Here is a 12,977-nt window from a genome sequence, read left to right on the forward strand (position 1 = left end):
AACTTTAAAAAACATTTGAAGAAAAAATAATATCTAGCAGTTGTCAAGACTTTTCAATCTAGTATTGACCTGCTGGTATCTGAACCAAGGGCACTGCTAACCCATTAATAAGATGTTGATCTAACTTATTGGATAGGGTCAAAATTTGACCAATATCAACATGTTCCATCCTCTGGGTAATATGAATGTTTAAAAAAATAAATCATGGCAATCCATCCAATATCTGTTGCGATATTTTACGTGAAGTTATGTACGGACCAAAAATATTATTGTTATCCCTAAAGCGGCGCTGCTTGCATTGCTAAAGTCCCTCTGGATGCATCTGTTAATATCACAGTTACATTTATGGAGTGAGCAGAGTTCCATCATCATGTAAGTGCTACTTGAGAGGACTAGGAATAAAAAAAAGGGAGCAGAGAAAAGGAACCAGGAAAAGGTACAGGGACCACACTTCCCTGAGGGATAAGAGGATTTACAGGACATAGCTGAAACCCCTTCTTTTTTGCACCAACGCTAGTTCACAGTTCCACTACTGTTGGCTTTGGACATGGTCTAAATGTTCCTTCAGAAGCTACCAAGCCCCTTTTCTGGTTGTGCATGGTCCAAAGGAACCGTAATGTTGGGATTAGTGTAAAGCATTGTGTGTGGAGTACCTGCCTGAAAGGAGATGAACACGAGTGGTGAAGGCCTGTATTATGATAATTCTTCACAGTAATCTGTTTTTGCCTTGAATTATGGAAAGCATTTGGCCTAGGCTCTAACCCAACCATCCCAGAGGTGTCTGCTCATCGTTTCTGAGGGCCAACATTTTGTTCCAGCAATTTTTCTTTTTTTGTTATCAGAATTATCTGGGGAAGAAATCTGTGCTGTGCTGTATTACATTTAGTTTCCCATTAGATTCGAGAATGGGCCTGCTGGATAAGTCCTAGTACCCCGACGTTCTTTACTTCTTCCTCACTTCCTCACTCCTCCCCCTCTCTTTCCCCGCTAAATCATTCATTCCAAGACTTATCCGAGAGTGAAATAGAGCACAGGCCAGGCTAGTTAATGGGGTTCTATGAGGCATAAGATTACTTTCCTACCTGAGCTCATTCCTATGAATCTTCCTTAGAGAAGCGACTAAAATAACAAACCACTTCTAGCCGTACGGCAAAGTTCCAGGAGGACTGCCGGGTGTTCCGACAGGCCCCGGGTATCCATCAGCCCTGAGCTCCCGGTGTCGAGCATCGGCGAGCCCTGTGCTTGTCTGCTATTCTTTGCCCCGCTTCCCGATGGGACAGAGTCACAAATGTTAACAAGAGAACTCAATTTGCATTCCCCCATGAAGCCTAATTGGAACTGGAACAAGGATGGCAGGAGTTGTTTTTTTTTCTCTTTTTCTCAATGGAAATCAGAAGCTATATTGAGTTTTTCTGCTGACATGTTGGTTCCCATCCAACAACCCCGCTATTCAAGTATATCAGTGAGTTTTGGGATTCTAAGTTTCACAACCTGGACTTAATCTGACCTATTTAGCAGCTTTATAAAACAGAGTTGTCTGCTTTGTGCCCTGGCTCTTTCTCTTTGACGGTGTTATTGTCTGGGACCAGATTAACTACTGACACCAGAACTCAACACTGTTATCACACTCGCTGCCATATTTGAATAGTGTAATGGCAACAATCTATATGTAGTTCACAGGTTAGCAGAGTGGAAATGAAATAGGTGATCATCTAGTACATTTATCTTTTTCTAAGTACTGGGAATCCAAGGATAGAGAGGTTAGTATTTAATGTAACTAAGTGCATTTACTAAGGTACCATAGTTAAGTATTTTTTATTTTTTTTTATGTGTATCATTATATTAAGTTTTAATAAAGTAAACATGTTTATTCCCAATATGTGGGCAGTTATTTAGATAACAACTGGTTGGAAAAAAGGGGACCTCTGGCTGGGTGCCTTAAAACTGGCCTGGCCTTTTCTTCAGCATACTTCAGAGTGAATGGTCTGCTGTTAAAATAATACTTAATCATACATTTAGTAGGCTTGACACAGTACATACTGATTGAGTATTAGTATGCTGCAAATACATTAGCATGAGTTTTCGGACACAGCCTGGTTCTCTAGTAGCAGAGAACATTATGAGAACGTGTGAGTCACGGCAACCACCAGAGGTACCTGAGCATGCAGCCATAAATGAGCACCCAAAATATTATTTAGTTTGTTGCAGCAGTATGCGAGATTAGCCGTGGACAGACACAGAGATGCACAAACTCACAGCGCAACGCAACACCAACGACCACAAACAACTTTGTACGTCTGAATTTGAAAACAATGCACTCATTGTCCCACACTGAGGGCGGCTGATTTACTCCTGACGTTCTTACCTTTAACAATAAAAGACTGAGACATGTACTCTCCAATGCTGCTTACCAGGGAAACTTAAATTCACACAGAGCATTTTGATAAGAGGCAACTCAACAAAATTGCTCATAATATGTATTTGTCACGGAAATACGTGTCAATATTTAATTGAGGATGGTCTATCAGCCGCAGTTGATCTGGCACGTTTTTGTGATATTATTAACATTGCGGAAAAAATGACCCAGGTAGTGTCCGAAAGTTGTTGTTTTTTTTCTATTGCAGACAAATTCAATACATAGAACTGGATAGTGAGTAGGGAGTAGTGAATGAAGGCTGGTGTCCACATAGCACCTTTTTCTGGCAGAAAAGCGTTTACTAGAGCAAGGTAGCCAAGACGTATGGTAATAAGCATGTTATAAATGGATGTTTCAGTCATGGTTAAGATAGTGTGTTTTCAAGTTTAGGATAGACGGACCAAACAAGCTTTTTCTCAAGCTACTACAGTAACGTCACCAGTGCTTTATGGAAAATGTCTGAGATTTTCAACAAAAAGGCGGAGCACACAAAAAATAGAGAATAAGTTATAACAAATAAAGGCTCTGCACACCACACAGGTGTTTTCAGCTGAGGACATCTTCCCTAATCAATCAACAACCAGCAATCAATTTTAACTTCAATTCTGTAATAAATGTTCTAGAGTCAGCAGCCGCCACTGCCGTACATGTCTTTTGATTGTGCAGTTTAGCTAAACTGCTTGGAGCCAGAAGATGTTTTGTGGCAGGACTCTTGGGACCTCGTATTCAATTGCACAACAAAGACATTCTGCGTCAAAAAGGTGCTGGAAAATTAGAAAATCTAGGTGCATGAAGAGAATAAGGGAGAAAAAAAATCTTACCTTCATGCAGCTTAACTTGGGTGTTTTATCTTTCTATTGGACAATGAAAAAGTAGACAGGCTAACAAAGATGGATCACTGAGTGAAAAACTCCAATAGTTGGGAATTGAACTCTGGCCCTCATTGGAGGATTCACAGAAGGACTGGAGATATCCCAACGGACTACTTCACACAGTCCCTCACTGAGCTGGAATATTGATTCAATTTTGCTTTGATTTATGTAACTGCAATGCACCTTAGGCCCAGCATTGTCTTGTCCCGCCTGCATGGGTTTAAAATATAAAGTTTGTAGACAGCTCTGGCTTTATCCTGTGACAATACACTCACCGAAGGAAATAAAACCGCTTTTAAAAAATCAATTTTCAGCTCTTATGTATAACATGCAGTTCTTTGCCCTTCAAGAGTTTTACATTTATTTCTGCCATTAGTCACACAGTTAGCCTTATTAGACTCCCCACCACCATGCATTTAATCTGCATTAGCATAGCCGTGACCAGCGTGGCCCATTCTTTATCAAACTCTGCAGTTGAAGTAAGGTTTTTTTTTACTCATTCTGAGCTCAAGTTCGGACAAATTTAACAGAATTGACAGACATAAACCTGCACCGACATGACTTTTCTGCAGAAGAAGAGGAGCTTTGAACGGAACTTGTTTTGAGTTGTACATGAAAGAATAAGAAAATGAATGATGTCTGAATTAAATCAAATCGGTGTCCTCAGTTGTTACTGAGCCAACGATTATACTTGTAAGGTTTACTGGGTAAAAGTAGCAATATCAAAGCTTTAAAGACAAACAGCCCTGCATTATAATTAAATCTTTCTCAAATTAAAAAGTCTCAAAGACAGCTGGAGACACAAACTGTGATCCAGCTTCTTAATGAACGGTTTGACCATCAATTAAAAACACAGGTTTGCATCGAAACCTCTCTACCAACTTGAATGGCAGCACTTTTTGATACACACTTGCACTAACTAAGGACTTAATTTGTGTCTGTAATGTTCTGATGCTGTTTGAGGTTTATTTAAAGACATACAGACCTATAACTACCTCCACAATGGAGGTTTTCTATTCTTCTTTTTGTGTGCCGGCTTTATGGAAAGACTACTTGTCCAATTTTCATGAAACTTAGTGAAAGGGGTGAAGCATGTGCCAAGGTAAAACCCCATTAAACTTGGGACTGGATCAGAATCCCTCACACACATCGGATTTCACTTATAGAAACAGCCTTGGCGGAGTTCTGCCATGGCCCAATTCCTACTGAAATCATTTGATAAACACAGAAAAGGGTAAACACACAAACGACGGAAGCAGCTTATTAACTTGAGTTGCGTTGCGTTGCATTGCATCATACAGGTGTTTCTTTGTTTCTGGTCACTTAGGGTATTTCTTTTTGTTGCAGCCTGTCAAAACACTTCAGGAGTGTTGGGTAGAAGGTCAAGGAGTCACTTGTAAACCTTATAACACTATTCATTTTGCCCATTCTATACACAGCAGTCGGTAACACTTTCTAGGACGCCCATGTCTTTCATGCATTAAATAATACTAGACATGGGTGTCATAGAAAAGTGTTATGGACTTGTGTAAATATCATTTTATTGTGTTATAACAGTTTTTGATTGTAAAGCATTATTAAAGTTTTATAATGAATTACAACTTTGGGATTTATTATACACTATGATCCTTGCAAAAACAAGTCAGTGAGTGAACCACTAATTATGAAATATCACAATACCCAACCTATCTATAGTCTCTCATGGTTAGAAGAGAAAACTATTTTGGTCCTTCAGTCACCCAAAAAATCTGTTTCTTCTTCTATATAGAATGTGGTGTAGTAAAACAAAAGGTAAAGAACAGTTTGCAGAGATTGCCGCGGAAATTATATTCAGTTACCCCCAACCTTCAACCATAGGTATAGAACTACAAATAGGGCCACGGCAGTGTCGCACCAATCTTATTCTGCTCTGCAATCAACTGCTTTTTACGCAAGGCATGACATGTATTTGGTAGCTTTTAAATATAATTATATATTTGAAATAAAAATACATTTTAATGCTCTGCATTTATACCAAAGGAAATCATCTGTAGTGCATAGCGCAGCCCTGACCGAGCTTTTTCTCTTAACATGGAGAGAGAGAGAGAGAGAGAGAGAGAGAATGTGAACTTGGGATGTTTGCAAAGTGAAGTTCAGTCAAATTAATCATTCTGTCAGACAATGAGAGCAGAGCACCCCAGGGCTAAAAGGGAGACAAGGCCTTTCAGCAAGAAGAAGAATACGCCTGCGCCACGCTATATGTTTTCTGGGCTTGTTATTCATTTTCACTCGGGGGGGGGTTATGTAGCCGAATGCGCTCTCGCTCTCTCCCCGGCGCCAGGGGAATACATCTATCGTTCCGGGGAGCCATTTCCCATAAGAGGGGATAAATGGATGTAGCTGAAGGTGAGGACAATGCAGGAACATCACATTTAGAGGCTTATTCATCAAGTTCATAGGTGGTGTCAGGCCTCTGCCAAAATGTCGCGTTTTCACAGCGCGCTTGTAAAGGAGCTGTTACTGGCCTTGCACGCACCGCACCGCAACGCTTATCATACTTCATATGTAATTTGGGCCTCGGTGTTTGTGCCCAAAATAGAAAATACGGGGGGGTTGCATTTATCACTCAACCTGAAATGAATTCGCCACCCACGGAATGATCATTTGTATATGAGCTACTCAGCCCCGTGTTACCTTGCATTCTTGAAGAAAAGCGGTAAACGGAGAATCAAAAACAGGGATTGATGAATTGAAGTAAATGGGGGGGCCACGTTTAACGAGAGCAAAACTACATCAAAACATCTGTTTACCAAATCTCTAGCAGTATTAATCCAAGGCGCACTCATCCATTCGTTTCTTTTTCCCCATTCTTTGCTTCTTCCTTCACATTGGAGGCATGCAAGAAAAACTATGTTTTCTTCAAGAAATGAAGGTAACACGGGGTGAGATATACTCATGGTAATTTTGTGAATTAAATATGCCTTTAATGCTTTTTTATTTTATAAAATTGTTCCAACTTCAATTATCTTGGACCAGAACCAGCTCTATCTAAACCTTTTGTCTTAGGTGTCTTAACTAATATTATCCCCTATGCAAGGTTCAAGACTTTAAAATGAAATGGTTGCCATTGGCTTAGCAGGCCGTAATCGCCTCCCTCTACAGGGACATTATGAAGTCCCTGTAGTTTATGTTGTCGTAGGCGCCTGCACCTCGATACGTGGTCTGAATAACCCAGATGAGTCACTTTTCAGTAGAAGTCTTGATCTAAGTACGTACCTAGTAACTTTTTTTGGTCTGGAGTCTGAATTCCGTCACAATTAAAATAAAGGCTAGAGCAGCACAAGGTTCAATAAACAGAGATATGGAATTTGCTTCTTGTTTTCACTTCTTGAATTGATCACTTTTATGCACAAGGGAAATAAAAACACACTAAATAGTATGAATGACCCAATCTTAATTTGTTAAAGAGATCCTTTTTACGTTAGATCCATCTTTTATGTGTTATGTTCCATGGCAGTGAGGGGTAATACTGGTTGAAAAAAACAACTCACTGCAGTGAGAAGGATATTGAGCTCCCTCCCACATTCCAGGTTCCAAATATCGCACATGGTATCAGTAATGGTCCTGTCATGTCTAAATAAAGCCATTATGGCACATCTACGAAACAGAGACCTATGTTTGTAGGTCCAGAAAAACACAAGTCCAACTGATGGATGAAGCCAGCGGAATTACAGATTTCTTGTCTGGGGAAAAAAAAAGTTTTAAAAGGTTAATTTTGGTGGGCGCAAACTACCTTAAGTAGAAATGGACATGTAACAGCAGTGCTCTTAAATAGTGTTTGCCCCTTCCTCACATTTCACAGGGTTACCATGGAATTGTTCACGGAGGGCAAAGAAAGCGTTGTTGTCATAGTAGTTCCTGTTACCAGTCAATCTGGTACATGCTCCTGGTCAGCTCCCGGCTCCCAACATGGCGGCCCGTTTGGAAACTTTGTCCTATAGTACGAAAGAAATAGGGTAACCACACATCTTGAATCTGTCTTAATTTTATATTGACACAATTTATATTGACAACAGTTAGCTTAAAACATTTTTGGGGGAGTTTCCAGAGGTGGCGAGTTGCAATTCGAAATGGTTTATGGGATGAGTCGGTCCTGCACTATTGAAATGTCACGCACACAGTCCTACCTTTGACATTTTCCTTATGTTTTTTTTTTGCTCTACATGTTTAATTGTCACAATGAGTCTCATAGTTGATTGAAGTCTGTATTCATGACGGTTTTGAAAATCTTACTGTTAATGATTTCTAAATACCCTGGTGTACCAAAGTACCGTGATATCGCCAAAGTCCATTGTCCACTGGTGCTATGTTAAATAAAGGTATTTGTTTGGTTCAAGACATAATTCTCACATATGCTCCTCAAGCTTTTGCTACACAACTTCTTTGAGCTGCATTCACCTCTTTACCATCTTACTTTTATGTCTCAATTTATCTTTATCACACCTGCCCAGAAAAAAAAGAAGTTCCGTGTCTGTGGTTGCAACACGACTTCTCTCAGTCACAAGCATTACCCAGATACCTCCTGGATAAGCGTTGGAACACGGCGGGGGACAGTCATAGTGATGTATGGCTGCCATCCCGCTGCTGCGGCATGACAAGGCCGTCAGTTGCCATAGGATACGTGATGATTTATAATGCCGCAGCTCGCTAATGGCCCGGTATAAGTGATGTCAATGTTAAAGGCCTGATCCTGCAGTCGTATGCGAAAAAAACATGCTACTTATTGAAACAAATGGCACTTAAACTAGCTTGGGTTTCATAATTTGATGTTGGTTATGATAAATGATTTCATGTTTCATGGTCAAAGGATAAGGAGGGAGATTATTTGATCTGTTAAAAAGAGGCCGATTGGTCCTCCAAGCCCGTCGTAGAACCACTACGTCTCTCCCACTGCGGTGCGTGATGGATGTTTCCTCCTGCTCATGTGTCCTATTGCAGTTTTGCCTACATGTCCATATGTTGTGCCTCATCTGCCACTGACTATTTGTCGCCGCGGATAAGACGACGGGTCGTCGGCCAGCTGAGCGGGATGCCTGCGCGACGTTTGACAGGCCGTGCAGTGCATCAAAATCAAGAAACCTTCGTACATGGGTGACTTCCTCAGGGCAGAAGAGATGGGGATTATTGATTTTGGCAGGAGATGAATGGAGAGGAGTCAATATATACTGGGCTCTAAAGGAAGAATACGAGCAGTATGGGGGAATTACCTTTAGCTTAACTGAAGTGCCCGAGGGTGTTTTAGGTGGTGTGTTTTATCTAACAGATGACTGGTTCTGCAGTGCTTGAGAAAACTGTTAAGAATAAGGCTCAAAACCAACTTTAAGAAAATGTTTTTTAAAACTGAAAAAAAGGTTGCCATTTTGAATTGTCGTATCTTTCATGCGACAGTGCTGTTGAAGTGATGAGGAAGGATGCTCCGCGGACACTGTTCTTGCTGGTATAATAAAGTTTATTACAAACAAGCAACACATGTCATGACGGACGTCTAGAGCGCCCGGAGGTCTCGAGTCGAATCTGTGAGTTCCCTGCCTTTCGGGCTCTTACACCTCCTTATATAGGGTACATGTTAATCACATTTGGGGGGGAAGTCAAGATAATGTATGTGGCTCCGTCATTCTACACACTTAATCACATTTGGCCCCTGGTATCCTGTCCATCTGCTTCCTGTATCCTATGTAAGACAAAAACACTTGGGTCCTTCGCTGTATTGTGCAAGACCAGAAAATATACCACAGAATCACATAAAACGTTGAGCAACCAAGATACTTGCACTCATACATCAGCTTAATAATGAAAATCCTTTTAATGGGCGAGTCCATCGGCCCGTCAGTCGGGCTCCGGCTCTTGCAGCCTCCGACTTGTGATTTCATTTAGCTGACTCGCTCGTGCTGCTTTGAGCTCCAGTACTGGTCCAGCCTTTGTGGTTCTGTAGGACGTGCCCCCTCATGACATTCTCCTTTGTGCAGGTTCTTCTGGTTCTTTGTCAGTGAGATTAATTTGCAACTTCGTCTGTGATGTTGACGGGTGAGTCAAAATTTTCACCCCACAACCCAATTTGCTTCGCCATTCCCCATAAAACCGATGCAGCAAAGAATTTGAATTGTCATGTGCAGGCTTTTTCTAGTTCTGTAACAGCAATATTTAAATATTGTTAATGAAACAAATATTCAAAATGTATTAACTATGAAGTGCATGTGTTGCCGTTTGGTGTCCCTATATATCAAAATGGTTGCCAATGGCAACCTTACTGTAAATTATTGTTTCTTTGACAAAAAATAGAAAAACATAGATACTCTTCTATAATCACATTGGAGGGAATATGGTAAAAATGGCAGGATTTCATGCTATTGACTGCAGGACTCTGCAGCGTCTTAAGCCGTCTAACTGCTGACTTTATGCTTGATCAACAAGCATCTGGAAACATTTTTTTTTAGCTGTTTGCAGACAGATTTACTTCAGAATAGCTCTCTTTAATCAGGTAATATTACTGAAATCTTGAAAATGCAGCCATCAGGCCTCTCCTAAAAGAAATAGTAGTCTGGGTACCAACTACAGACCGAGCAGACTTTACCTTTGTAAGTACAATAAAAAATGTGTGAACTTTTTAACTTCAAATGGTAACTTTGATAAGTTCAAATCCCCCACATTTAAACTGTTCTGTCACCAAGCAACTACAGTCCCACATATTAACTGGCAAGGAAATTGAAAACGAAAGAGCTGGCAATAAAGCAGACATATAAGTATCTCAAACGTTCCAATATTGAATTGATGTGTGGTCTGGCCAGCTGTTGTGATCGGCCTATATAGAGGCCGATCAAACTGTTTAGAAAGAGTATCAGCCGATATCGATCTGAGCAGCCGGGACCTGATCAAAATGCGGCAATAAACTTCAGCAAAGCCAACAGAATATAGAATAAATGGTAGGAAATTAGCAACATGCATTTGCTCAATTGGAAGGACATAGCACTTTGAAATGTGGCCAAAGAGCATTGTGACAGTGAAGCGCTGGAGTAAAAGGAATTAGCTTCTTGCATTTTACGTAATTTTCCCTTTTTTTCTCCTAATTTTGAACCAATTAGTGACCGATTCAGGTTTACTTCCAAAAAGAAGTTCAACTCAAAGTGGAGCTTTGGAGCTTTTAATAGCACAGGGTTGTCTCCCACATCACTTTTTTAAATAACATTTAGTGTCACTGCATCAGAGGAAATGTTAGCCGGCTAACTATGTCTGTACTTAATATAACTAACATTCAGTTAGGACTGCACACAAATTATCTTAGAACAGAGGCTGTTGATTGAATCTGCGGCAACAGTTGAATCAAGTGATTATGCATGAATCACGGCCTTCTCATTGTCAAATTGGGACATTTTTCTGCGTGATAAAAATGGAATATTGCCCTTTCTCTGCGAGGTTACAGCTTCTAAATTAAGAAATAAATCCTCCATTAGTCGCCATTCTAACAGCTTTCTCCCCGTTTGATCACTTCACGATCTCTGTGAAGTTTTGATGAGGCAGTGAGCGCACATCTCTTTGTACTGTTTTAATTAGACGTGATGAACAGCAATGAGGTGTCAAACCGTCTCATCCAGACCATGCTCCATTTTCATTACAAATGCATCGCCCTGCTTGGTTTTATACATCATCTGAATGCGATCCGTCGTAAATGTCGTGCAGGAACTTTGTGCTACAAAGAGAGAACGTTGCAGGAATTGATTAAAAATGGCTCTTGGTTTGATGAAATGTCCTAAAAGCGAAAAGTGTAAATACATTGTATATTCAAGTAAGATGTTGGCATTCACTTTCATCAAACACTGAAGACCTGCCTGCTACTACTTCCCTATTTCCAAATAGAATTTATGTTAATTTCCTGTGTGTGCATGTTTTTCTTTTCTGTAGATCAGGCTCCACTTTGATCTAACACCTGAGATTTTGCTCGCTTCGCTCCTGTCATATAATATAATATTAATATTTATCAAATATTCCTACTGATTCTTCAGGTAAAGTAAACAGAAACGAGATGTAGAGCCACCCTTTGATCTAACGCTGAAGACTTCTCTACTATAGGAGTAAATAACACATTAAAAATACTTTTTTCCGTGTGCTTTTTCACAGGAGGTGGTGAACTTCCCTGCAAGGACGGCGTTCATAATAGTTTGTATGATTTCTGTGTGTTTTTGCAGGTATGGTGAACTACAGCGAGGTGTCCGGCTACCCGCTCGTTCAGCACTGGAGTCTTCGCTCGGTGCTCTACCACGTCAAACTCAATCAGTGGGTCCTCTCTCAAGGTAAATCACTCTGCGCTCCAGGCAATTCATTATATATATATTTTTGATTTGTTATTATATTGTTTATTTATGCTGCAGGAGACCACAAGTTCGTTCCAGGGTCTCTGTGGCATAAACTCTCACGTTCTCCACTGAGGAAAAACGCAGCCATCGGCCATCAATTATTCATCCCATTGTAATTAATGTGACACATTACGGTTAGCGGCTCATCATAACAGCTCGGGTTCTTTGTTTAATTTATTATTTTTGATCAACTATGTTATTAACAAGGAGACTGTCCTCTTTCCTTTCTGCTGCCGAGTAGTCCCATCTTCTGCTTTGAGTTACTGTAGTGACATCATCTATCATCTTTCAATGCTAAACTTAGGAGAGGAACTGAAAAATGTTGGTGCAGTTTTACACAGTTATAATGCCATTAATCAAAGAAGATTTTCTAAAAGAATGGAATCTTTGGCAAGCTGTGTTGCCTATATTGGAAATATTTCCAACCTCTGTTGTCCTCTCCTCTCTGCTCTGTGTCAACAGTTCAGTCGAAGGTTCACAGAATGTTTGGCATGTGACTGTTGTTCTCAGCAGAGTCATGCTGAGGACCTCAAAATGTTATGTTTTTTTACAGAAACTGGTTAATGCAACTGGTTTAGTGTTGGTGAAATTTTAAATAAGACATAAAGTGATTTTTGTGAAATATCCCTTTTTTAAGATTATATTGGGTTATTTTTCCTTACAGAAGCGTTCGTCACATGATTCGTTCAGGGACAGTTGTAAATTGTTATATCTGACGATAATTTACATTTCTTAAAGTTGCTGCATATATATACACAGCGGGTAAAACAAGTATTGAACACGTCACCATTTTTCTCAGTACATATATTTCTAAAGGTGCTATTGACATGAAATTTTCGGTAACAACCCGACATCTGGTAAAAAAACAAAAAAACAAATAAGTTCAGAAATTAAGTTATGTGTGATAAAATGGAATGACACAGGGAAAAAGTATTGAACACGCTTACTGAAATGTATTTAATACTTCGTACAAAAACCTTTGTTGGTAATGACAGCTTCAAGATCGCAGCAGATTTTTATCAAGAATGTCTCGGTACATTTTTCCATTCATCCTTCCTTCAATTATATGAAGTTTGCCAGTGCCCTATGCTGAAAAACAGCCCCACACCATGATGTACTTCGTACAAAAGCCTTTGTTGGTAATGACAGCTTCAAGACGCCTCCTGTATGGAGAAACTAGTCGCATGCATTGCTCAGGTGTGATTTTGGCCCATTCTTCCTCACAAACAGTCTTCAAATATTGAAGGTTCAGTGGGCCTCTTCTATGAACTCTGATCTTTAGTTCTTTCTATAGATTTTCTA

General features: G+C 40.1%; 1 protein-coding gene across 1 annotated transcript in view; it reads left to right on the forward strand.

Moving 5' to 3' along the window:
* Positions 1-12,977, forward strand: part of astn1 (astrotactin 1) — a 407,842-nt gene that overhangs the window by 226,284 nt on the left and 168,581 nt on the right. Inside the window, exon 16 of the mRNA XM_054603250.1 lies at positions 11,508-11,612. Coding sequence (XP_054459225.1) covers positions 11,508-11,612 — 105 coding nt within the window. The remainder of the gene's footprint in view (positions 1-11,507; positions 11,613-12,977) is intronic.

Source organism: Anoplopoma fimbria, chromosome 8, assembly GCF_027596085.1.
Source record: "Anoplopoma fimbria isolate UVic2021 breed Golden Eagle Sablefish chromosome 8, Afim_UVic_2022, whole genome shotgun sequence".
Classification (NCBI taxonomy): Eukaryota; Metazoa; Chordata; class Actinopteri; order Perciformes; family Anoplopomatidae; genus Anoplopoma; species Anoplopoma fimbria.